Here is a 25,739-nt window from a genome sequence, read left to right as displayed (position 1 = left end):
CCCCCCCCGGCCCGGCCCGCCCCGCCCGGCCCGGCGCGCCCCGACCCGACCTGCGGGGCCAGCAGAGTCCGCACGTGCCGCAGCTGCATCGCGCCGGGACCGGGACCGCCACCGGGACCGAGACTGGGACCGCCACCGGGACGGGTCTACGCCGCCGCCGCCGCCGCCGCCGCCGCCGCCGCCGCCGCCGGGCCCACCTCGCCCCGCCCCTCGTTGCCCCGGCAACCCCAGAGCCTCCGCCGCTGCTGACGTCAGCACGCCGAGCCCAGCGGCGGACGGTTCCCCCCGCTCGGACCTCCCGCCGCCCTGGTACCGGCAGGGCTCGGCTCCAGCTCCGGCTCCGCCATGGAAGCGCTGCGGGCGGCGGGGCGCGCCGTGCTGCGGAGCCCGCGCCTCGCCCGGCACGGCTTGGGGCTCCGCCGGCGGCGCAGTGAGTGCGGGCTGCGGCTGCGGGCCGAGGCCGGGGCTGGGCTCACCTGTGGCAGGGGCCGGGCGGGGCGTCGCTCCGGGCCTGCCCCGGTGCCGGTGCGCCGGGGGTGGGGCAGAGGGAGCCCGCATCTCGGTCTGGCTAGGCCCGGGACGCGGCCGCTGCCTGCTGTGGGGAGCAATGTGGGGCACGGCTGCGGCCGTGCCGTGGGGCCGCGGGCTGAGGTGGGCTGGCGGCGCTGTGGGAGCGGTGTGGGGTCCGGGGGACGGGCTGTGGCTGCGGGCTAAGGTGGACTGGTGATGCTGTGAGGAGCAGTTAGGTGCCCGTCGTCCGGCAGATGGGCTGTGGCCATGCCGTGGGGCCGCGGGCTGAGGTGGGCTGGCGGCACTGGGAGGCAGCGGGGGGGCTGTGGAGCAGGCTGTGGCAGTACCTGGGGGCAGGCTATGGGGCTGCAGGCTGAGGCAGGTAGCAGCATTGTAGGCTGCTTGCCTGGCCCTCCCTGCCACGCTCCCCTGGCTGCCAGCCTCATGCCCCACTTTTGAATTGAGGCCACCTGCGCCGGTGGGCTGAAAGGCCTTGGGCAGCTGTGACAGGCAGTGCCGGCGGTGCCAGGTGCTGGAATGCGCTGCAGCCTGTCTGCAGGTGCCCTCCCCAGCCTGTGCAGGCCTTGGCCTCCCCGAACTGCTGCGCCTGGTTCTCTGCAGGTGTGGACATGCATGCAGTGAGCGTGGCAGGCCTGCACGTCACTCGCTGCAGGCTGACTGCCATGCTGTCTGTGTCACAGCCAGATCCGAGACTGACCCTACAGACCCACCAGGAGGGCTGTGCCTGGGCTTTCTTAGTCATAGCTGCCCAAAGGCTTTACTGGAGCAGCAGAGCTCACTCTGGCAGCCCTGGCATGTGTGGGCTGTTATCAAAGTTCGGAGTGAGACAGTGCTCTCTTACCCTGGGGAGAGATCCCTGACACCTGCATGGTACCAAGTGGGTTTGCTGGTAGTTGTAATTTGTGCAGGAGTATGCTGTGCAAATAAGGTCTCCTGATTTCCCTGTGGGTTCAGGTTATTCCAGTTATGAGTCGGAGCCTTCTGCAAGTGTGACAGTAATGTTCAGGGAGCTAATCCCAGGAAAGACATGAAAAATAACCCTGAAAAGTATTAGCTTAACGTGAACAGGAGATACCTGGGCAATTCCCAGGGAAGTGTACAAACCTGGTGTTTGTAGCAGAGCATGTAACTTTTGTGTTCCTGTTCCTTCCCTCCTCTGTGGGATGAATCCCCAAGAAGAAGAGAGAGACTGTGACTCCCTGTGTCTTAGCCCTTCTGCATATCTCCTCTCTGACTATCCTTGTGCCCTTTAGGATTTGAGGAAAGTAAATGTGTGCTAATATCTGCTTCAGCTCTCCTTGAAAATTATCACCAGGAAGTGCTTGGCACAAGAAAAGTGTTTGTTTGTGTGTGGCACACTAGTCTGATAACTAAAGCTTTTGCCTTCTATAAGAGTGAACTTTCTGTTGAAGCCAGTGGCTTTGTCTTGTGGGAGCAGAGGTTGAATGGATGCTTCTACGGTGCTTGCTTCGTGTGTTCTCCGCCAACAGCAGCGGTGTCGGGACTGACCGTAGAGCCAGGGCTCCTTCTCTTACCAGCACATCTGCCGTATGGCAGAACCTGCTGGTGAAACAGACTGGTTTCTGAAGGAAGCTGGAGATGCTGAGGACTGTCCCTAGGGAATCTGCCTTGAGTGAACAGACACTCTGCCTGTTGGTTTTGGTTTTTGTATTTGTTTTTATTTTCTTGAGTGCAGCAATGTGGTTTGAAAAGAGAGGACACAGGAAACAGAAGCCAGTGCCCCTTTAATTCTGTGACCTCCAAAGTAATGCATGTGGGAGCTCTCATAGAATCACTTAGGTTGGAAAAGACCTTTAAGATCATCAAGTCCAATGATCTTCCTCCCTCTGTGCGTTGGAGTTCATCCATAAAATGTGTTTTCCTGGAAGCTAGTTTGCATCCTTGAAATACCAGTCTGAGCTCTTCCTTAACACAGAATCTTTGTGGTGCAGTTGCTTCCCAGTCACCTCAGCTTGGACCATGAGTGCTGGACAAGCTACCCCTTCCCTGGAAGCCTGCTGCTGCAAATGATCGCTGCCAGAGGGTTTGGCTTTGGTTACACTGGGACAACTTGGGGATATTGACCTGATCGAGTGTGGCAGCTAATGCTGCTGTTCCTGAGGAGTGCCAGTGGCTTAGGCGAGTGAGATGAATGCAGTACAGAGCACATCCTGCTTGTAGTGAAATAGATGAGACCTGGAAATGCAAGGTTTTTGCAGATAGCACTGAACACTGCAGCATCTGAGGCCCTATGCAGATATGCAGGAGCTTATCTGTGCTGACAGAGCCTGCACCTCCAGGAATGGAGGACTAAAAGCTTTGAGGGTGAACTGTCCTCTTGTTCTGTTCCTCTTCAAGAATGTCACAGAGCCAGGAGAGTGCCCTGCTGAGTGCAGGCAGCAGCACTGCTGCTGGGAGCAGTGAAGCTGCAACAAGGTGAGGTGGCTCTGTTGGGACTAGCCATGGGGCCACTGGCATGTAGCTTATGCTGCTAAGGGATTTTGTCTTTGCAGAGCTTCCTGAGAGCTGGGCTGATATGCAGGAGCCACTCCTTGAGGGGATGTGCTTCACACTCAAGTATCTAGGCATGACGCTGGTAGAAAAACCCAAAGGAGAAGACATGGCTGCTGCTGCCATCCGCCGGATCATTGCCACGGTGAGAGCTGGCCCTGGGGCACTGCTGTGCTGGGGTGGAGAAGAGCCAATTCAGAGCCTAGCCCCTGGACTCTGGGAAGTGTCCATATCCCAGCCCTGAACCCCAGCTAGGGACCATGCTGTTCCCAAGAGGAGGGTAGCATGCAAGAAGCTGGCTGGTCTCTGCCTGTGTGCTGTGGCGGAGGCTGTCTTCCTGCAGGATAGCTGCCGCTGCCTGCTCTCACACCAGGAACGCGGCTAGGAGCAGAGCTGTGCTTGTCACAGCATGGAGAGGAGGGTGAAGTACCGGGGGAGGTGGGGTCTGTCCTTTCCTGTATGCATAGCAGTAGTGTGAACAGATTCTAGGGGTGTTCTATGCAGGGCATGCCTGATCTCCAGGCTCTGCTTTCCCATCCCTACGGCAGGAGCCTTTGCAGCCAGGGTCCAAGTGGGTGGCACTCTGTACAGAGTCTGGGGGACTCCTGCCAGCAAGGCAGGGTGAAGACCCTTGCCAGATTTGCAGAGGTGTCTGGTGTCTCCCCACTGCCAGGCACGGGTGGGAGCTCGCAAGTTCCAGAAGGTGATTCTGACAGTGTCTCCGAGGGGCATCTCGCTGCAGGATGCAGACACAAAGGAGATGGTTGAGAACATCTCCATCTACAGGTGGGCATGGCATGTGGAGGGCCTGAGTGTTCCCCAGCAGCCAGCTGGAGACTGATGGGATCTTGAGCAGCCAGGGAGGGCTGGGTCTTCTGTCAGTGGTACCTTCAAGCTTAGGTCTTCCTTTGGGTCCCTGAGGCCCATGCCCTCTCCCTGCTGTGCCCCACAGCACTGCCTGGGGCTGAGTGCAGGCAGGGTCCTGGGCAGCCTTGAGTTCTGGGTCAGTCCATCTGTCTTTTCCCTCAGCCCTGCTTGTCTCTTCTGGCATTCAAGCAGGATGTTGAGGCTGATGGTTGGAAAGTTCCCACAGCTAGGGCAGGACTGCACGTCTGGTTCTCTCCACTGACACAGGACTGCCCTTCTGGCTGCAGTGGGATGAGGGTGCCATGGACTGCAGCTTACTCAGGCTGGCTAAAGGCAGTTGCTGTAAGAGCTGATGGGTTGTTTTTTTACTGCTGCCAGCTGTGCTTTGGCTGGATTGGGTGTCTGTGGGTGCTGGGTGTGAGGGGAGCTTGGCTGCAGGCTGGTGGCTAGATGGTAAGCAGAGACAGGACATCTCCTTGGTGCAAAATTTGTGTCTTGGCACCAGAGCTCATGTGCCAAGGCAGACCATCCTACTGCCTGGCCTCCAATCGTGTCCTTGGAGGCAATTGCCCACCCTTCTGTGCTCCTTTTGTCTCAGTGCTTGAGATCATACATTGGGGTTGAACTGGGCATCAGAGGATCAAGGAGTACACTGGGGCAATGCAGGAGGGAATCCCTATGGATGCAGTGATCTCTTGCTAGAGGTGCCAGGCAGCCTCTGGCCCTTGCTGCGGTATTGGGCTGCTTGATCATCTGGGGCAGATGAAAGCCTCAGGCTGTCAGCACTGCTTGTTGGAGTGCTGGCAGCACAGCAGAAGACCTGTGCTGGGGTCCCTTATTGCCCTGAGCAGCTCCTCTCTGCCTGCAGGATCTCCTACTGCACAACAGACAAGCTGCAGAACAAAGTCTTCGCTTATGTTGCCCAAAGCCAGGAGAGCGGGGCACTGGAGTGCCATGCCTTCCTCTCACCCAAGAAGAAGATTGTAAGCACTTCCCATCTGGTCTTAGCTCTGTGAGGTAAGGGTGGGAGCAAGGGCCTTCCTTCTTCCCCTTCAGAGAGAGAAGGCCTTTACCTCTGTGCACCTCAGCTGGAAATGGAGCCAGGGAGCACATGTGTGCTTGACCACTGCAGAGGTGGGTGGTGAGCAAAAGGAGGTTCTTCTGGCCCAGCTTCTCTGGGATCTCCTCTTGGGGATGGCTGGCCCATGTGGGTAGACAGATACAGTATTGGCCTTCCACATGCGTGCTCTGCAGGGAAAGGCAGTGAGGGAAGCCTGGGGGGTCTTGGATCTCATGGCAGTGGGGTTGTCTTGGCTTGAGGGCCCAGATGGAAGCAGACATTCCCCCTCTTTCTTGTACCCAGGCCCAGGCTGTGACTCTGACCGTGGCCCAGGCCTTCCAGATGGCACTGGATCTTTGGGAAGCATCACATGCAGGTAGGAGGAATTTCTCAAACATGTCCCTCTGCCTAGCCCTGGGACGGGGTCTCCAGTGTGGGACCCTGTTTTGGGCTGTGTGGAGGAGAGATGTCTCGCTGCCTGGCTGGTGAAACACACCAAGCAGGGAGTGTGTTGTCCCTGCTGTTGTGTTTTCTGCCACTGCCCTACCTGGGGAGCCTGATCTCTCTCTGTCTGGGGTGGGGGTGTCCCTGCTATCCATGCTGAACTCTTGTGCATTGCTGAGCTGTAGCACAGCTCAGCGCCCTGTGGTACCTGCCCTGAGCAGTGATTCCCCACCCTTGTTTGCACCCTCCCCCAAGCACAGCAGGGGTATCTGTCCCTTGCCCACAGTCCTGCCATCCCCTGCTGGGCGTTCTCCAGGTTGCAGGCACTAACTCTGCTGCTTTTGCCCTGTCCCAGGCTCTAGGCAGGAACAGCCCCTTCACCCTTCATGTGTCTTGGAGAGCAGTGAACCCGGCAGACCAAGTGAGCCAGTCCCCCCAGGGAGCCCTCCCTTCAGACACCACTTTGGGGTACAGTATGTGCAAGTCTGGCCCATGCCCAGGGCTGTCTCACACTAGAGCAGGAAAAGAGTAACTCTTATGCAGCTCCCTCCTCCTGGCTTTCCAGGACCCTGTCCGTATCTGTGCAGCCTGCCTCGTACATGGTGGCCTGACATGAAGAGGGGCACTCTGTGCTCTATCTGGCTCACACGGCAGGTGTGGTTCCTCAGGTAGCCTTTGCTCCGGGAGCTCTCCTGTCAGGCCCAGCATTGCAGCAGCTCCCAGCCCTGCTCTGCTGGCACTGTCAAACAGGGAGCTGGGATCAGTTCTGCACACTTGGTGCCATGGCTAGGGGTGAGACGTTGTCTCTGAAGGAGAGGAGCCTTTGTCTGGTCATCATCTTGCCAGCCTGGGCTAAGGCTCAGCCCTGCCCATCTGCACGACACCTCCTGCATGTCCAGAGCCAATCAGAGCATTGCTGTTCTCGCTGTGTCCCTGCCCAGGAGCCTCTGGACACTTGGTCCTTGACCTCATGCTTCCAGTGCTAGCCCAGCCTGGCAGTGCTTGGGGTCATCCTTGCTTACAGCCTGCTCCCGGGTGGTCCTCTGCCTGGCCCTCCAGCTGCAAGACATGCTCACCCCACTCCTGTCTCTGGGCAAAGGTGTGCTGTGTGCAGCAGCTGAATCAGCTTTGCGGCTTGTTCCCCACTCACAGCCTGTGTTTGGTGCTCTGCTGGCTGGAGGGGATGTGAGAAGAGGTCTATCCCTGCCCTTGTGTGGCTGTGTGCCTGAGCCCTGAGGATTTCAGCAGCCCAGCACTGCAGGTGCCATCTTTCCCCCTGCTGCCTGTAGGCACCCTTTGTCTGTGCCATGCCTGGTGGGTGACTGTGTCTTGTGAAGGGGCTGGGAACTGCCCTGCTGCTCCAGAACAGGCTCTGGGCAGCCCAGCCTCATTCCTGGCAGAGACCTACCCAGGCAGCGAGGTGTCATGGTGTTTTTTTGTTTTGGTTTGGTTTGTTTTATTTGTTTGCCAGGAGGAGGAAGAGGAGGAGGAAGATGATAACGTTGGTGAAACCTTATCTGGGTAGGTGGTGAGCTGCTGCTTGTGTTCAGGGATCTCTCTGGTGAACTCTGTCTTGTTTTCTTCTCTGTGCCCCGTGCAAGGGGAGCTGCTGGGGCCACAGGCATGGTGGGAGCATGGAGGAGATCCGCATGGGAGTAAGGGGCAGCTTCCTGCTGCTTTCTCTGCCTCTGTCAGCTGAGAGGTCAAGTGAAGAGGGAGCTGAGCTGTGGAGGGGCAGATCTTGTGGTTCAGCTTTTGCAGTGGAGCTGTGGGGGACAGATGCTGACCCTCAAGATGTGCCCAGAGATGTTACTTGTTCTGTTTCTGCCACTCTTTGCTGAGGCCAGCCTATCCAGACATGCTTAGAATCGTAGAATCATAGAATTGTTTAGGTTGGAAAAGACTTTTAAGATCATCAAGTCCAACCATTAACCTAGCACTGCCAAGTCCACCACTAAACCCTGTCTCTAAGCACCACATCTATACATCTTTTAAATACCCCCCCCCCCTCCCCCCCCCCCCCGGGATGGTGACTCAACCACTTCCCTGGGCAGCCTGTTCCAGTACTTGACAACCCTTTTGGTGAAGAAATTTTTCCTAATATCCAATCTAAACCTCCCCCGGTGCAACTTGAGGCCATTTCCTCTTGTCCTATTGCTTGTTACTTGGGAGAAGAGATTGACACCCACCTTGCTACAACCTCCTTTCAGGTAGTTGTAGAGAGCGATAAGGTCTCCCCTGAGTCTCCTTTTCTCCAGGCTCAACAACCCCAGTTCCCTCAGCTGCTCCTCATCAGACTTCTGCTCTAGACCCTTCACCAGCTTCATTGCCCTTCTTTGGATGCACTCTGGCACCTCAATGTCCTTCTTGTAGTGAGGCACCCAAAACTTTGGACACGCTCCAGCACCACAGTGTCTTTGTTGTAGTGAGGGGCTTCTCAGGTGGGACTCAGAGTTGTCCCTCTCCTCCCACTGATTTCCCTGGGGCTTGGGCCAGGATGGAGGCCTGGTCATCCTGACTTCTGCATGGACTAGGGCCTGGGGCTGAGCTTGCTGGTGTTTGTCCTGTGCTTGGGAAGAGCTGATGGTACCAGTCCAGTAGTGGAGGATTAACCCGTGGGTCTTTGCAGAAGTGCCTGTGGTGGTGGGTGTGAGAGGCATATTCCATTGTGGCTGTTCTCCATGAGCCTGGCACCTGGCTGGGGTCTGCCAGTGCCACAGGGCTGAGCCTGGTCTGAGCTGGTGTCAGCTGGGAACCAGGGCATGCACAGACTGGAGCTATGTATGTGGCCCTGAGAAGTGGCAGCCCTTTGTACGTGGGGGCTCCTGGTGGGAAGGAGATGTGGCTTTGCAGTCTCAGGACAGGCTGGCCTGGGGAAAGGGTTTGGTAGCAAGTGGGCTAGGGCCTTCTGCACTCTGAGTGCCTCGTACTGCTGCGCCATGCCTGCGTTGTCAGGGTCATGAGCATGTTGCGTCTCTCAGCAGGCCTTGCTTGGGGTGTGATGGATGCTCTGTTCTCTTCCAAAGCAGCATGGAGGAGCTGGGGAGGGGAGCCCACAGCCCAGCAGGTAAGTTCTTTCCTTCAATGCTGCTTTGCCACATCCCCCACCCAGCATGTCCTCTGCAGGGGGAGGGGGCTGATGGCTCACCTGGGAGGGTCTGCTTCCCCTCCCAGGCTGTGCTGGGTTCTCAACCACATGCCTCATGGAACAGGTCTTCCTCCCTCTTCCTTTTCAGAGTCAGCACCTCTTGTGCCCAGAGCGAGCTCTCCCACTGCACAGCTACTGTGCTACCGTTTGGGGCAACACCCAGACAGCTGGAAGGGGCTGGGAGGGGTTGGAGACCTCCCCACTGCTGGCCCCAAGACTCCCCTGGGATAAGCCAAATCTCTGCAGCAATGGACCAGCCACTCAGGATTCACCCTGTGCCTGCACCCAGGCAGAGAGTGCCTGCCCCTGGCACTGCTCACCAGGCACGGGGACTGCTGGCACCGCTGCCATGCAGTGCACAGACTGCGACACCTGCTCCTTGTCCTGCTCTCTGCCTGCATGAACCGCCTCAAACTGCAGTTGCTCCCAGCTCGGGCTGGTGGACCGCCTGAGTGGTGCTCCTCGCTCGGGGTGGTGCTCCTCGCTCTGCCCACTCCCAGTGCATACAGAGCCACCCCACGTGCTCTGAGCCTGCAGGGTGCAGCCAGTGTGCCTGGGACTGCACTGTGTCTGACCTGCCTCACTTGTTTTTCCTGCCTTGCTCCTCATGGTGGCAGTTGGGGACCAGCTGAGGCTGAGTAGCCCTCTGGAGATGGTGAAGGACTTGGTTGGCATGTGTGACCCTCAGGGAGCAATAGCTCTTGGCCTGGAGGAGTGAGTGAGGAAGGCCTTGCCCCTGCAGTTCAGTCCCACACCCTCTCACAAGTGAAATGAGCTGGTTTTTAAAGGAAAGCTCTGCCTTTATAGGGAAATAAACTGAGTTTTTTACTGTTGTCATTTGGGTTTGAGTGCTGGATAGGGTGCCATGCACAAGTGTGCAAGGTGCTGTGCCTCTCCTGTGCTGCCTGCAGTGAGGCTTCCTTGCCTGCGGTGGGGGCCTGGGCTGTGCCCCGAGCTCATGGAGCTTGCAGCTGCCCTGGAGCTCCTATGTCTTCCTCAGCTGCAGGTCCTGAGGGAGCTGTTCCCCCTGTGCTAAGGGCTGCCGGGGCCCAGGGTGGCCCTTGTTATCTGGGGGGCAGCTAGTCCAGGCTGTGCTGGACTGGTGTGTCTTGAGCACCTGTGAATGTTATCTGCACTGGCGGGAGCTGACAGCTGACCATGCTGAGGCCAGGGAGGACACAACCCCCCCCCCCGCCCCGTGCCAGTAGGTCTCAACCTCTCCCCCTGTGTGCCTGCTCTGCTCTGGGGTGCCTTTGCCCTGCTGCACGCCCGGCTGTGGTCTGGATATGTAGGCAAGCTGTGCACTTGGTTTCCTTCCCCAGACAGAGCAGGGGAGGCTGCAGCCAACAGGATGTTTGGTTTCTCTGGCAAGTAACAGACCTTGCTGCTGGGTTCCTGTCACATCACAGCAGATCTCCCCTTCTAAGGCTGGTGACACAGCCCCAGCTGAGCAGTACTCACTGCGTGCAGCCTGGGGCAGCAAGAGCTGGTCTGCCAGTGAGTGCTGTAGGCAGGTGCTGTGGGGAAGGCTTGCACTCTGGGGAGGCTTGGGTCCCTGCAGGTCAGTCAAAGGCTGTGCACTCTTTTTCTCGCTTGTGGTTTTGCACGTTGAGTCCTGGTCTCATGCCTTTCCTCCCGCAGCTGAGGGCACAGAGCAACCTGTAGATGTTATTGGGGTTGTTAGGGTGAGCAGGTCCTTGTCAGGTCCTCAGCTTCCAGCATTGAGGGATAGCTGACCTGTTGGTGGTGTGAGTTTAACAGCCCTTGATGTGGCTTCCTGCCCTGTGCTGAACCAGGATGCTTGGCATCTATGCTGTCCTGCAGCTGAGTACTGCAGGTAGTGCTGAGGGGTGGACAACGCTGCTGCTAATGCCGGCGCATGCCGATTGCTTCACTCGCCCTTTGCTCTTGTCCTGTGAATAATTGTTCACCATCTCATGCCACTGGGGAGGGCAGTGGGCTCTACCCTGCTGCCTGGTAGCTGTCACATCTCCAGACAGAAGTGCTCCAAGCAGTTTAAGTCTCTCTCCCTGGGACTCATGGTTGCTGCAGTGTGCTCTTTGCTGTGACTATGCTGAACGCTGCAGCCCTGTATGGCTTCTTGCAGGACTTCATGGGTGCCAGTTCTGCCATTATTCCTGGCTTTAACCAGCTGTTGCTGCAGTGAGTGAACTGCTTCCCTGCCCCCCCCCCCCCCATCTCAGCCTTGTGTGTGTGAGAGACCCTTTGCCAAGTCTGTTCTTTTTTAGTGATGTACAAGCTAGCAACGGGTTCACCATCACCCACACACGTGCTAACACTGTCCAACATCTCTTAAATTGGTGTGCCAGAATTGCTCAGCATGAGCCATACAGCCCTTTCCTTGGGCCACTGTGGTGCTGCAGGGCGGATGGGGGTGTGCCTCTGTATGTATGTACATGTCCTGCTCTGCCCTATCACTGTGTCAGGCATTTGCACTGTCCTGTGCTGGTGCTGCCAGACTCATTCGCGGGCTGGGTGCTTGTGCGTGCCTCAGAAAATACCTTTGTCCAACATCGCTGCTGCTTTTCCTGTGCAGCGCTCATCTCTGCAGCTCCCTGCCTTCTGGCACTGCCATGGTCTGAGAAAGGAGTGGTGGTGGCTTGGCGTTTTTTTTTTGGGGGGTGGTGGTGGTGGTGGTGTCTTTTTTGCCTCAACACCACACCCTGATTTTACACTTAATGTGACAGACTTTTATGTTCTTTTTTTATTTGGCCACAACCACTGCATTTTGACATACATTTTTTTGGTGCCTCCCCCAGCTCCTCAACTCTGCTGCACATCATGCTCCTTTGTTTCTTTGTGTGCACCTCTGGTCTGGTTAAAGAACTCATGTAGGCATGTGTCTGGTCTGACCCTCCAGGATAGTACCTCTAAACATTTTCCAGGGTGCCAGAGCTTTTTAAAAACTCTTGTATTTCCCTGACAGCCCTAATTTTTTTAATCTATGTCCCTAAAACCCAAAAGTTAGCTGGCAAAACAAGGTGCCTTGTCTCTCTGGAGCTATGGCCATGCTCTGTGCAGCCCAAGTTACAGCACAGCAGCACCTGCCCACCACCACCATGGTGCTTTTGCTCCTCAGGTAGTCCCTCCTCGCCTGACCAGGGAGCAGCAAGCCCTCTCTGGCCAGCAGCCTGCTGGGATCTGGCCTCATCCTCCTTCCTGGCCTTGCTGCCAGGGTGTCTCTGCTCTCTGCAGCCTGTTTTGTTTGTGCAGAGAAAGCAGCTGTGATGCCATCCTCAGTGGCACAGTCTGTACCTGCGACTTGTCCAGCAGCATGACATGGCCCAGCATGCAGCACTGGCACGCCCTTGAGGGCCAGAGAGGTGTGCAAGACGACCTTAGAGGACCTGCAGCATGCAGGCGCAGCATGCAAGAACAGGTCTCCTAAGGGCCATGCGCACATGTTCAAGAAGTGCTCGTACACACGCGCACACACGCACATGCGCACGCACACACGCACACACGCACACACATGCACAGACCTGCAACTCTGCAGGGAGGATGCTGCCTTTGAGCCAGGATGCTTTTATTGAAAAGACCCTACCACAGGGAGCTGCTTATCTTGTCCCTTCCCCACCTAGTCCTGCAGCAGGAGCTGAGCAGCACCTGGAAGGAAGAGTCCTGAAAGTGCTTTACTGGGAGGTTTATTCCTGGAAGACACTGGATCCTGTGATGCTTGAGTCCAGGGCTGCAGAGTCAGCACCCCAGCTCAGTGACAGGCCACAGAGCATGGAGGGAGAGCAGCAGCCAGGGCACCAGCTGCCACCTCTGCAGCAGAGAGTCTCCTCATATCACCCTGTTCCCTTCTACTACTGGCAAGAAGGCATGCTTGGGCCTAGCCTCAGCCTTGGACACAGAGCAGTGCAGACACCCAGTGAGAGACTTCTGCCTGCAGGCTCTGGGGAGCAAACAACCACAGTCCAGACATCACCTCTTCACCAGCCCCAGGGTGGTCGATGGCTCATGTTGTCCTTGCACGAGCAGGCAGACCGGGCAGATGACAGCAAGCCAGCAGTCCACCAGCTGTGGGCATTCAGGGCCATCCCTTTCCAACAGGTCTGTGTCACATCAGCCAACCTGGTGCAGGCCATGGGACCAGCTCCAGGAGCGGAAGCATCAGCAGTGACCATAGCCCCCGCAAGACAGAAGGAGCCAGGAGCGGGATGTGATGCTGTTGGAGCTAGGGTTGTCCCCAGAGTGGTGATGAGCTCTGCAGTGCACATCCTGCTGAGCCCACTGAGACTCTGCTGGGCCTCACCATGTTATCTCCTCCAGGCAGCACAGGCATCGCACTGCTCACAGGGTGCTAAGCAGCTCCCCCACAAACAGCTTGCATGTGTCAGGGCTGAGCCCTACTAGGGAAATGGCTAAGCTACAGCCACGCTCTGGTGCCTGCTCACACCACCCCACAGAATGGCTCCTACCACCACTCCCTGCCCTGGCTACATGCTCTGCAGGCTGGCCAGGCACTGTGGCAGCACTAGCTCCTCATGCTCGTTTGTGTCTTTGTCCCCTGCAGCAGGGAGAGGCCTTTGAGCCCCTGCATGGCAATGATGGGGTGCAGTGGAGTCCTGTTCTCCAGCAGTGATCCACTCTTCAGCTGGGTCCAGCCCCACAGACAAACCCTCCTGCCACCTGGCCATGACTTCCCTGGTGGTGCTGGGGCAAATGCCTGCACTGCCCCATCCCCTCAGTCTCAGGGCCAAAAGGGGAGCAGCTCCCACCCTCCGCAGGCAGCCCTCCGAGCCCAGACACAGCGGCTGAGAGCAAGGTCTGCTCCAGGCTGCCTGCCAGACAGGCGTCCGGTGCCACATGGTTGCACCCAGGCCTTTGGCCAAGCCAGTGCGCAGCCCCTCTGCTCCCCTAGGCTTGCCCCCCTGGGCTGGTGGTGTGGGCCCCCCACCTTGTCTCAGATCCACGCTCCACAGTGGCAGGGGAGCGAGGCCAGGCATGCGGGATGGGCAGGGCCGTGCTCTGCATGCACGGCTGGGAGCTGGCTCCATGCACATCCCTGGACAGGCGCTCTCGGGAAAGCGTAAGTTCTGATACACGGATCTTCGCATGCAGAGTTCCAGGCTGGGCGCCTGGTGCTGCCTCTTCTTCCAAGGCCTGCTTTGGCTCTGGCAGGACGCCCAGGACCCCAGATGCAGAGCTGGTGCTGCACTTACACCTCAATTATATTGACCGAGGGAGACTTCTTCTATGAGAGAAAAATCTGCTTTAAGGCCCTGCTTTGCTAAGCCCCTGGGATGCAGACTACACAGCAGAGCCCCCAACCTCCCACGGCAGGCACTAAGACCAGCAGACCTCCTCTGCAAAAGGGCTGCCAGCTGCAGCTGAGCCCTCTGACCTGAGGTGGGTGAGCTGCAGCAGGGACCTGGCTTCAGCGTCTGCCTCAGGAGACCAAGGGAGCTAACCCTGAAACCATGGCCTTTTGCACTGATGTGTCTTCCTGGCAGAAAGGTTTAGGTAGCTCAGCTGCATCGCCTGGTGCCTCCCTCCAGGTGAGTCCCTTCAACCACACACTTGCCTCCCCAGGAAGCCTTTCTGCCCACTGCTGTGCCCCAGTACTCCTGGGTGAACCAGCCCCCCCTGCCCCACACTCTTCAGCCTCCAGGGCTTGCAGACGTCTGGTGATTTCTATCTTGTCCCTAGTGCTAGTCATGCTACACCTGATCCCCTTGGACAGGAGGTAGGTGCAGGGTTAGAGCAGAAAAGGTAAGTGAGGGGGTAGGAGGACATCTGCCATGGGGCAGAGAATCCACAAAGCATGGGATGACTAGCGTGGAGGGACAGATGAGGCCTGCTGAGTGCCAGGCACGTCTCACTGCCATGGCCCTCATAACAGCTCTGGCGTGTGCCAAGGGAACTAAAGGCTGCAGGTGGCAAGGTGGATTTTCTCAAAAACTGTTGCAAACATGAGCAGGCACTTTACACTAGAAGGAATGTGCTCATTGCAGAGCACAGAAGATATGTGAATTCAGAGAAGGTGCTGGGAAGGGAAGGGGTCCTGGTTGCTGCACATGTGTTTTGTAGCTCAGCCCTTTCATGTGGAAGCAGGGTGCAGAAGGCGAGTGTCCCCATGACCACACTTTATAACAGGGCTCAGATCAAGAGCTGCACCATTGTCTGCTACTTTACAGCAGCTTGGTCCTGAAGCCAGGAGGGGAAGCGAATGCAGAGCTTTTTCTTTCCTATACCTTGTTCCCAGCTTTGTAATTAAAGACTGCAAGAATAAACTTGCAGTGTTGTCACCTGCAAGGATGGCAAGAGTATGGTGAATGCAAGAAGACAAACTGAGGTGCATCAGCCCTGTACAGGTGATATTTGCAAGCAGCAGGAACAGGCCTTTGCACCTGCCTTTGCAGCCCTATATGAACAGGGTCAGTTTGGAGCAGGGATCCAAGAGGAGGGACCTTTTTGGCAAGGAGTAATCAGGTAGCTGGAAAATCTGGAGGAGGAGAACTGGGGCCTTGAAGTCCAAACAGGAAGTTTCTGCTCCTGGCATCTGCTGGAAACCAAGATGTGGAAGCAGAGGGGCAGTTAGGCAACACAGTGAGTAGAGTTCCCACCATCAATAGAGGAGGCAGATGAGACACAAGGGAAAACCTAATGCAAGGTCTCGTTAGAGCATGCGCATCAGGGTTATAAATCACTGTCTTTATCAAGTAACAAAGGGAGAAGTGTCAGGTGCTGAGGGAACAGCCAGATGAAAGTGCTGCTCCCTCCCTATCCATAGCCCTGCACAGTATCTCCATTAGGGTGGGGAAGGGGCTCTGGGGTTCTTCCCATGAATGACTTGTGTGCTGATGGCCTGGACCAGGCCCCAGTGAAGGCAGAGGGCGAGCAGCAATAGACCAGTGCAGGAACCATAAGAACAGCTGCCCAGCTTGTCCACCTCTTGCCTGAACAGGCAGGAGCTAGCTAGACCTGTCTATGGGACGCAGAAGAGGTGCAGTCATGGAGGGGCATGGTGAAGGGGCTGTTACAGTGAGAGGACGGGTACCACACTGCAATGTGGGAGCCATCCCAGCTGCCGTCTCTTCCAGTGTTTCTCCTGCAATCACACATGGGGCACACACACTGCCACAGAGAGACCAGGGCTCACTGCACCCTAAAACCCCTCAGTTTGTAGGGTGAGAGCATGAGCTGGGGTGTTTCTGTTTCTGGAGAGAGCCAGAACCTGTCCAGGCAGCAAGTCACAGCAGACGTCATATGCCATCCCTCCTGTCAGCCCTCCCCACTCACCTTGCTCCGCAGCAGCCCTCCGCTCGGTCGCTCTGGCGTGCTGTGCTCCGAGGATGGCTTTGTCTTTTCCTTGTTGTTGTTGGAATCATTGTCCTTGATGATGTCATACTGTCTGCAGAAGAGGGCGATCACGGCTGCCAAAAGACGGGGGATGAAGGACTCCCTCACGCTGGCTGCCCCCTGCCTCCCCTCCCCGCAGCATCCCAGCTGGAGAGCAGTCAGGCCCAGGGCACCCTGGCATGCTGGTCACCCACACCCTCCACCTGTGTCAGCCTGGACCACCCCAGGCACCTCAGCATGTGTGGCCAGGCTAGTCTCCTTGGGCAGATGAGGCATGGATGTGGCTAAAGCCATCAGGGCACACGTGAGGTGCTCGGTGCCTATGGCTCAGGGCTCTGAGGCTGAAGGCAGATGTTGAGGCACTCGGAGAGGGACAGCCCTTGAGGTCAGTGAGCAGCTGAGTGGGTTTCTGAGTGCCTCCAGCAAGGCACTAAAGTTATTGGTCCAATGCTTACGACCCTCACAAAAGCCAGCCTTTGGCTTTGTCCTGTCTTGCAAACTGACTGCGAGGTCAGTCACTCTGTCATGGTTGTACACCACCCATCTCAGGCAGCACACGTCCCACACCTTGGTACCCTGGATGCAGGACCCTGGAGCAATGCTTTGAACTATAATCATTAGATGTGTTGGACCCATTCAAACCACAGTGCATTATCACAGCCACCCGCAGACTGGAACTGATTTCTCCCTGTTGGCACTCTGACACACCAACCTGCACGAGGTGTAAGCTAGCAGCAGCCATCTTGTATTTTCTTCCAGTGCACTAGAAAAGTGTTCAAGGCCAGGACAAGGAGAGATTCCTGCAAGATGGCACTAGAAAATCCACATTTACTGGGAAGGGAGTAGGGGACAAATGACTTCCCATTCACAGCAGCTGCATGTGACCAGTCAGGAGCTGACTGTTATCTCCTAGTCTTCTTTGCTCCCAGGGCAATCCACTGTTTGCTAGAGCACTGGCTTTAATCAGGTGCTGTACAGGAGCAAATCACCCAGCTGACAATTTTACCAGATTGAGGCACAGCCACTACCAGCCAGTGCAGCAATGTTATCAGATGTCAGACAAGCTAGCTAAGGCCCAAGTTACATGATAGTTAATGTCAGCTGGGATGCTCCCACCTTGTAATTCTGTATTGCTTGGGTCCCACATTGTCTCCTGCTCTTCCAACACAGCAGTCAGGCAAGCCAGCCCACACGCTCCAGACCATCACTGCTGAGCAGTGGCTGTGGTTGCTCCTTTTACCCCACTGGCTTGAGCTCCTACAGACTCAATGGACTTACTGGAAAGGATGCCAGACCCATACCAATATGCCTCTGCACTCTCTTGAGCCCCATCCTCTTCGTAGACCCTGGATCGCACCTCTGCCCCAGCCTGCCAGAACGTTGCCTGTGGCACTCACCTGCCCACATGAGCAGCACAGCCACGATGATGATAATCTCTCCTGTCTGCAGCTGCCTGTCTTTGTCCAGCCCTTCCATGGTGATGTCACCTGCAGCAAAGAGAACCCAGGCAGGGCTGGCAGCAGATACCCTCCCACCAGAACCTACTTCAGGACCAGCAACACTCGAGGATCTGAGAAGGAGCTCCAGAGAAGAGAGGCCCACCTCCCCCGAACAAGGATGGGTGTGGGATGACATCTTGGCTGGGGAGAGAACATGCAGCCTGTGGCTTTCCTGTGTCAGATAAACTATCTTCGCTACCAAAGGCAGTCAGGGTTTCTAACAGCTTGTTTGGGTTCAAGTAGGGACTGCACAATGCATGGAAGAAATCACTGAGGTTACTCCCTATGTAGGGACCAGGGCAGGTTAGGAAGGCCCTGAGAGGAAAACAAAAGTTCTGAGGAAAGTAAGCCATCTGTTTGCCCTGTTATACTCTTCTCAAGTCCACCTCTTATGGCTAGTGCTGGAGGCAGACTCCTGTGCCCAGTGGACCTCCTCTGGGCATCATTTCTTTTGGATTCTTGGATCATCTCTCATGGACCAGCATGTAGGCAACCCCAAGGCAAGAAGGCACAACATGGATATGAATAGGAAAGGAGACTGTGGGGGTCTGTCATTTGTGCTTTGGTAGCTTGCAGGCTGGGATATCTGAGAGCCCCTTCAATATTTGCTTCCTATGGGCAGCAGCTGAGCAGGCCACAGCAGTTGTCCTGGCCACAGCCTGCTTAGCTGAATAGGGTGCCAAGACCTGGGATAGGAGGGCTGTAAACTAGGGCTTGGGGACATTATCATGGCCATAGCGGATACAACAGCAGCCTATACAACCTTGCTACCCTGCGTATCCCAAGCAGCCTGCTGCTCAGGGCAGCACCTTCCTCCCTGGCTGCTGGATCCCTGCCCGTGTGCTGTGGAGACCTCCAGGTGTGGCTCCACCAGCGGCACCTGGGCGAGCTGGAAGGAGCTGCCTCACCTTGGTTGGAGCTGTTGGAAGGGAGGCGGTCGGTCTCCTTCAGGGTCCGGAAGTGGACACGCTTACTGGCCTGGCTTTCTCCGTACAGGCCGATGCTCTGCACCTGGATGATGTAATCAGCATCCTCCGCCAAGTCCCACAGCACGCAGGCCCGGTTGGTGGTGTTCACCTCCCGGATGAAGCGCTGCATCTGTCCATCTTGCCGCTGCCAGAGTGAAGAGCTGTCATTCCCAGGAGGCTGTTCCCAGCTGCACCAGGCACAGGCCCCTGTCTGCAGGGCTGTGCTGGGCACACTGCCCTTACTCCTCCCTTCCCGGGCAATCATCCACCCCTGGGGTGGGCCAGGCTGGCCAGCACTTTGCTATGCAGCATCCCTACGTGGCCTGAGAGCCAGGCACCTCCCTGGAGAAGCCACCATCGTCTGGGGCTGTGGAGGCGGAGCAAGGCAAGCAAAGAAGGGTTATGTCATGGTTGAAGCACCATCCTTATCCAGAGAAATCGCAGGGAAGCCACTGGAGGGACAGCTACCTCCAGCGCAGCCCACTGTCTGCTGCCTCCCACCAGGATGGATGGCTCAGACAGGGTGCCCTGGCAAGGGCTGCTCAGCAGCAGAGGTGTCCTCAGGCAGGTGCCAGAGGAGCTCCAAACTGTGGCAAAAGGGCTGACATAGGAGCATGCTGGTAATCAGTGAGAGTGGGCCCCAGCCCCGTGAGGACAGAGCCTGGATACCTGCTGTAAGATGGCATAGCCGATGACCACGTCTCCTTCTGGGACGTCCCAGGAGACTGTGGCAGAGTTTGCCTTCAGCTGCGTCACAGTCACGTTGACAGGGGACGGTGGCCTGTCTGGGTGAGCCAGGGATGGACCGAGGCAAGGCACAGGAAAGAGGCAAAAGAAGATGTCTCAGAACAGGCACTTGCCCCTGCACACCACCATGGGGGGCATCTCCAACATCTGCCCATGGCAGCACATTGGCCAGGGCTACAGGAAGCAGCTTCTCTAGTGAATCTGTCCCCAGGAGAGGACTGGCACAGCAGGTGCACAAGGCTGAGTCCCTGCCAGCAGCAACACATGCATGGCATAATGCTTACTGGGCTAGTGGGCAGCTGCCCACTGTGTGTGGGGGAAGTGTGCAGGCACAGAGCTACTCCCTGCCTGTGCAGCTGCCCCTCTGTGGCACCTGCTGGCTTTGGCAGCCTTTGCTCACTGGGCAGGACTCCTCCCGGCTTGGCTGTTGGTGAGAAATGTGCTCACTGCACACCTCACCCTCTGCAGTGTCCTACAGTGGGGAAGGAGGACAAGCTTGCGAGGCATCTGACTGGCTCTTCTCTAAAGGGCTTGCTTGCAGTGGCAGACATAGCCCATTGCTCATAATACGTGTTCCATGTAAAAGGGATTAGTAGTGCTGACCACGTGCCCAGGCTGCCAGACCCAGCTAAGGACACAAAGAGCCCCCAGGAGGCTCCTTCCACCTAGCAGACATCGAAATGGGAAATGCATGAAGGTCTGTCCTGAGCAAAAAAGAATTACAGAGTTTAAGAGGCTGTCATGGCAATTTAACCAGTCCCTGCAGCTCAAAATCACATGAAAAGAAAAGTCCATGCAGTCTGTCTCAGAGCACTGCAGAGACCCTGCTATCAGAGAGGAGAATGACAATCACATCAGCTCTTCACAAGGGCATCTGCTTGCAGATCTGAGGTACCTTCACTGCTGTTCAGATGTTCATCTGTTGGAAAGTTTACTTCATTCAGCTCCAGCACTAGCAGAAGCAGGGCTGCCTGGCATGACATGCTCCTGCTCAGCCTGGGCACAGAGTAGATTCTTGGCAGGGAGGTCCCGTGTTTCTGTAGGGTCCAGAAAGTCCAAACAAATCCTATATTAATGCAATTCTTCAGCCAAGACTGTGATGGCAAAATCAGGCTCCTCTAAGCTCTGGGGCAGCCCCGTGGATGTGCACATCACGAATGCCTGGCACACCACCCAGAACTGCGTAGGAAGCAGCCCAGACACAGTATTTATATATCAACTGTGACAGGAAAATGGGGCAGCTTGGAATAAACACACTATGCAACTCAATCTGGCCATCTCATCTGCCTGGCATTAATCCCTGCTCTAGAGTGGGGAGGAAAGCCCAATGCAGAAGGCAGAGCTGACTTTCCCAGCAGTGCAATGCCATCGGCTGCAAAGCTGGCAGCAACACTCAGCCATTGCCATCCTTTGGAAAGCTGGCCTCATTGACCCATGGTCTGCACCCATCACCATTTTGAGATTTCACAGCACTGAGAGCATGGCAGCATCCTACACAGGTACACAGACCTGCATACAAAGCCAAATTTTGTCTGGAAATTAGACACAGGAGCGCATGAAGAAAGACACTGAGGCTGCTGTTCATGTGTCCTCTCTCCCTGTAAACAAGACGTGTCCTTCTAACAAGCTGCTTGTGATTGCACACAAATTCAATGCTGTGATTGATATAGATAGAAAAAGAGCCCCAGTGGGCACCTGAGAACAAGAAAAAAGACAACCGTAGACATGAACAACAACCACAGTTAGAGTGACAAGGAAAAGTCATTTCTGCAGGTCAGCTATTTAAATGCGTTCATTCACATTTGAAAATACCCAGCTCCATGACAGATCTAACCAGGAAAAGGCTGTTATTCCCACTCTGAGAAATGCAGGTTTGTGGTTGGCCATGGGCAACTAAGACACATAGGAGGGTCACCCACAGAGCCCAGAAAACATGTTCTCAGAGAGACACTGGGGCTGAGTGCATCCCCAACAGAAGCCTGCCTCATCATCAGGAGATAGAGTCATTGGAGACAACATGAACAAGGACATCACAGGATAGTGTGCCCTCTCTTCCAGAACAGGAGGCTCAAAAACTAGAAAGGGTTCAAAGATACACTTGAATATCCTTTATCCCATGAAGAGTGTGTCTTCTTAGAGTTTTGCCAGTGGAACTCTGGTTCATCACTCTAACCTGTGAGAGGGAATCTCTGAGCCATGTCCTTATCTGCACATCCTGGTCTCCCACAAGCCAACAGCAAAACAGGCTGAATAAAGCTGCACTCCCCAGACCTGGCCACTGACTGGAGCACATGTATTCTGTGTGCACAGGAGCTGAGCTCCCCACAGATGTGGTCTGGTTTTCTGCTCCAGCCACGGCCAGTGTGCAAGTTAGTTGTACAACTAACAGCTGAGCTGTAGACAGCACCCTGTCAGCTAGCAAATAACCGCTCCCTTGCACTGTCCCAGGCAGAAACATTTCAAAGTGTGTGTGTGTCGGGAGGCTGCAATGTTTCTGCTAGCCTTCAGGCGTAAGAAGAACAGTTGCTCAAGGCCACCACTATGCTAGCAAATGTAATGAGGTCAGGAACAGCCCAGGAATCCAGTGGTGGAGACTGGTCCCGGGAACTGCTTTGGTCTGAAGCAGCCAGCATGTGCCCAAACCACTCTTGGGCATGGCTCAGGAGTTAGCACGAGCCATGAACCATTCCTAGTAGGTAGCACTGATGTGCTCCCCTCTTTGGAACTCATGAGCTTAGTGCTATGGATGTGACCAGACCCTGCCAGCTGGCCTCAGGACAAGAACAGGACCTGGTGCTTCACAGGATACATCTACAGTAATAAATTAGGTAGCTTTTTATATCTATGAGAAGATATAAATGAGAAGAGGTCTGAACATGCCCAAAGTGGGCAGTTGGACTTCCCCACCTTTAAGTGTATGTGAGGAAATTAAAGGCAGGGTCTGACATCTCTGCGACGCAAAAGTCTGTGGATAGAGCTTGTAGCAGGCTCCCTGCTCCGCACAAGAATTTTCTAGGCTTCTGCAGGGAGCCCAGCCTGGCCCAGCCCAGGTTTTTGGGCTGGGGATGCTGAGACATGGCCCTGGGGCTGAGTCACTCTACAGTTTGAGAACAAGGGCACTGCACTGATCCACGAGCCATGCTGCTGGGTCCACACGGGGCCGACAGTATTGCTTGAACTGTACTTAGCCAGAGCTTGCATAGGCCATGTGTAGGGACCTTCACTCACTGGCAGAAGAGGGCCATCCCAAGGGGGATAACACTCTGGTACTAAACTGCAAAGATAGTACACTCAAAGCTAGCATGATCTGCTATTACACCCAGAGCCATCCCCAAATGTCCCAAATAGAGAGAAGGGAGAGCAACAGCACATGGGGGCACGGCGGAGCCACGGCACGCATGGCTAGTCAGTGCTTCAGACCTCATGCATTGTAAACACACTTTGTGCAGGCTCCAGGCAAGCAGACCTGAACCTGTGTGACAGTGAGACCTGAAGGTGTCCAGGCTGCAGTTCTTAATTGGAAAAATGAGTGTCCCTTGGTCAGTATGCAGTTCAGCAAACTGCAAAAAAGACATTTCTGAGCACACGGGATTTGCACACCTAGCAGGAAGAGACAGAACAAGAAATTTCAGAAGTCAAAACTGGAGTTCACCCTAGAAACACAGAGCAATGTTTAATTCCAAAGATATGCAATATGAAAGTCGTTATGACAAGACTACCAAAGGACAGCTCACAACATAGAAAGCTTTGAGTATGATCCCCACATTAAGCCTAATGTTCTCCAGCCTGCTCTGCAGCTGAGGTCAGAGCAGTTTCATGCCAGAGCTGTTGCCATAAAGATCTGTGAGTGCAAGGGCTCCAAAAAATGTACTCTTTGAAGCCAACTATTAAAAACATTCCTGTAAAGCCAAGATGCTCCAACACCCTGCTGGGATCTCTGGGAAAAGCATGCCACAGTTAAGCCCTGCCCAATGCATTAATCGCTAATGATTCTGCATCATTGATAAGTTATCCAGCTTCACTTTTGATTAAAGCCATATTAGGAAATGGGCACCACCACAGAAAGAGCAATCACTTAAGGCCTGGTGCACCCTTTTGTCCTGTCAGTACAGCAGTGCATTCCTTTCAGGCCTGCTGAAGAGGTGGGAAGAGATGGTCCTGTGTGCTGGAGCCAGCAGAACGGCAGCTTGAGGTTGGGCAGCAGGGAGGGCTGACCTGTGGACAGCTGAGCACTGGACTAGATCTGCCATGCAGCCTGGCTTTGTAGGTTAGAGACAGGGCCAGACAGATGCCCCTCAAGAGTGATGTTGGCATACGTGGCGCTGCATAGGGATGGGGCACGGCCCCACTGGCGCCCTCCCCATCCTGCTATGACTCTGGAGAGGGGACCTCACCTGCCCCTCGGCGTGTGCCCTTGGGACTGTTGCTCAAGGGCACCCAGATGTTTGCCCAACTTATCCCTGCAGTAGGGAGGTAAGCATCAGACTGCACATCTAAAAATAAGTGGCCCCTTTTTAACAACCCTGACTGCATTTCTTCCTGAATCTGTCAGGTCCTGGAGTACATATTTTGCAAGGATACTGAAAACATGGCAGAACATATCAGAACATGACTGATACTCGCAATTCAATTTAATACATCAGTAACCTGACGAGGGGCAAATAGACAGCAGAAGGCTGCCACTGACACAGGGTCATTCAGACGAGTCGGGGGAAGAAAGGACAGGAAGAAAGGACACTGGGTGCCGACAGACCTGTGTCTTAGCAAATACCGGCCCAGAGAAAGCAAGGCAGGAAAGGCACGCAGGAACGCCTGTCAGCCAGGGACCAGCTCACAGCCCAGCCTACAGTACTGGAGCATCCCTGCCCAGGGGCATTAACTCTCTCAGGACTCGCTGCTCACTGGTGAGGGGCAAGGATGGGAAACGGGGAGGCCCTCTTCCGCGGGGGCACAAGGAGAGCCCGCGTTTCCCCACTGCCTCGCCCAGAAGCAGGAGGCTTCGAGAGCCAAAGCTGCAGGCAGCGACTCCAGGCGCCCGCAGGAGAGCCTGGTGCCCTCCACGGAGGGCAGCACGGCCACACGATCGCACCCCGTCCCACGGGGAGGGGACGCGACACGGCCAAAGGCACGGCTGGCTTGGAGGCCACGGAGCCCCGGGTCCGGGCGCAGCCCCGGCGGGGTTGCCCGGAGGCCGGAGGGGGCAAGGCAGGCCCCACGGTGTCGCGGCCAAGGCCATGCCGGGGACCGGGGAAGGCCGGCGGGAGGGTCCTGCGAGAGGCCCCAGCCCACAGCAGTGGCCGGCGCACGGAGTCCTGTCCTGTCCTGTCCCGTCCCGTCCCGTCCCGCCCCATCGCGGCGGCCCGGCCGCACTTACTGGCTCGCACGAGGCAGAGGTCGCAGCTGAAGAGTACCAGGACAGGTCTGAGGAACGCTGAGAAGCGGGCCATGGCGGCGGGCCGGCGCAGGAGCGCCCGGACTGCGGCCCCGGCCTGGGCAGCAGCCCTGGCACCTGCCCGGCTCCCTGCGCCGCGGGACGGAGCGGGACCGAGCCCCGGCCGCAGCGCGGGGGGGGCGGAACGGCCGCCCGGACCTCCCCCGGCCCGCTCCGCCCAGCGCCGCCCCGCGAGCGGCACCGCAGCGACTCCGGCACCGCCCCCCAGCCGTACTCCGAAACGGCCGGCACCGCCCCCCGGAACCGCCAGCACCGCCCCCGAGGCCCCCGAACCGTACTCCCAAAAGCACCAGTCCCGTCCCCCCCGTACCCCCCCCCCCCCCAGCCATACCCCCCAAACCGCCAGCGCCGCCCCCGGGGACTGCCAGTGCTGCCACCTACGCCGTGCCGTACCGTACCCCCGTAACCACCAGCGCTGCCCCCTGTGGGGTTCCCCAGTAACCACCAGCGCCCCCCCGCATGCTGTACCCCCAGTGACCACCAGTGCCGACTCTCCTCATGCAGTCTTCCCTCACGCAGTGTGTTCACGCGTCTTTTGTTGCACAACGACCCTCCTCGCTTGCGCTGTCCTGGTGTGGCACTTCCCATGCACCCATGCACTCTTTCACAAGCCCATGGCTGCTGCCCTGCGGGTTTGCACCGAGGCTGCACGTCCCATGGCAGCACAACGCTTTCGCGGTCTCTTGCAGGGGCTGGCTGCACGCTCTGTCCTGCTGCGATGGCATCCATGTGTGGAGAGTGGCCGGGCACTGTGCAAAAGGATGGTGTCAGTCTCCAGGACCCTGGAGGGCTCCTGTTCCCAGCTGGCTGTCCACTTGCTGTGCCCACAGCAGGACACTTCATGGGAGTGCGCAGGCCCGTCCCACGCAGCCCCTGCCCATGCTGCTGCACACAGCTGTGACAGACTGAGGGGGCCCTCAGTCACCTTCCTGTCCTGCAGGGGGTTCTCGTGCATCTCTGGGCTGTGCTGCAGAAGGCTCCTGGAAGGCTCCTGTCCCATCCTTCTGGGGTTTCATTGCTCCACAAGGCAGGCACTGCAACATTGAGCCATTTGGCATAGGTGCTGGCCAAAGCCTCGACCCACAGTCGCCCACCAGAGTGGTTGCCCACCAGCCTGATCCGTTCAGTGCAGCTCTGCTGGTCCTCGCTCATGTGTGTGGTTGTCAATTAACGAGTTTATCCT

The 25,739-nt window shown here is 56.6% G+C and overlaps 3 protein-coding genes across 24 annotated transcripts in view; 1 reads left to right on the top strand and 2 right to left on the bottom strand.

Annotated features, from left to right (window-relative positions):
- IFT172 (intraflagellar transport 172) overlaps positions 1–463 on the bottom strand; it is a 42,052-nt gene extending 41,589 nt beyond the window's left edge. For 4 of the 5 annotated variants that reach the window (XM_075497504.1, XM_075497505.1, XM_075497506.1 and 1 more), the window contains exon 1: positions 51–463. In XM_075497504.1, coding sequence (XP_075353619.1) covers positions 51–89 — 39 coding nt within the window. In that variant the 5' untranslated portion in view covers positions 90–463. The remainder of the gene's footprint in view (positions 1–50) is intronic. The other variant, XM_075497509.1, reaches the window with a different exon arrangement.
- On the top strand, positions 236–9,394 carry LOC142407866 (low density lipoprotein receptor adapter protein 1-like). 11 transcript variants are annotated; one of them, XM_075497519.1, is made up of 10 exons: positions 276–430; positions 2,890–2,967; positions 3,045–3,187; positions 3,716–3,828; positions 4,778–4,892; positions 5,273–5,345; positions 5,769–5,881; positions 6,885–6,934; positions 8,395–8,480; positions 8,650–9,394. In XM_075497519.1, the coding sequence occupies exons 3-10, from the start codon at positions 3,068–3,070 to the stop codon at positions 8,790–8,792; spliced, it is 813 nt and encodes a 270-aa protein (XP_075353634.1). In that variant the 5' UTR covers positions 276–430; positions 2,890–2,967; positions 3,045–3,067; the 3' UTR covers positions 8,793–9,394. The 11 variants fall into 11 exon arrangements, with proteins under 11 accessions (XP_075353627.1, XP_075353626.1, XP_075353625.1 ...); XM_075497517.1 differs by lacking the exon at positions 276–430 and adding an exon at positions 679–2,674; XM_075497512.1 differs by lacking the exon at positions 2,890–2,967 and having other exon boundaries at positions 236–430; positions 8,440–8,480.
- Positions 9,395–12,092: 2,698 nt separating this feature from the next.
- Positions 12,093–24,676, bottom strand: FNDC4 (fibronectin type III domain containing 4). Of its 8 annotated transcripts, none has more exons than XR_012775083.1 (8): positions 24,479–24,670; positions 20,000–20,141; positions 19,027–19,142; positions 18,298–18,502; positions 17,288–17,377; positions 15,831–15,964; positions 14,838–15,093; positions 13,753–13,782 (listed from the first exon to the last, which is right to left on the bottom strand). XR_012775083.1 is itself a non-coding variant. In XM_075497501.1 (7 exons), exons 2-7 carry the CDS (start codon positions 20,085–20,087, stop codon positions 13,747–13,749), a joined length of 666 nt encoding a protein of 221 aa, XP_075353616.1. In that variant the 5' UTR covers positions 20,088–20,141; positions 24,479–24,670; the 3' UTR covers positions 12,093–13,746. The 8 variants fall into 8 exon arrangements, 4 of the variants coding, with proteins under 4 accessions (XP_075353616.1, XP_075353615.1, XP_075353617.1 ...); XR_012775084.1 differs by having other exon boundaries at positions 14,838–15,090; XM_075497501.1 differs by lacking the exon at positions 14,838–15,093 and having other exon boundaries at positions 12,093–13,779.
- Between the last annotated feature and the right edge of the window lie 1,063 nt (positions 24,677–25,739).

The sequence above is a fragment of the Mycteria americana genome, chromosome 3 (assembly GCF_035582795.1).
Source record: "Mycteria americana isolate JAX WOST 10 ecotype Jacksonville Zoo and Gardens chromosome 3, USCA_MyAme_1.0, whole genome shotgun sequence".
NCBI classification, from domain to species: domain Eukaryota; kingdom Metazoa; phylum Chordata; class Aves; order Ciconiiformes; family Ciconiidae; genus Mycteria; species Mycteria americana.
Note: the sequence above shows the minus strand (reverse complement) of the source record. Positions and strands in the feature narration are given on the sequence as shown.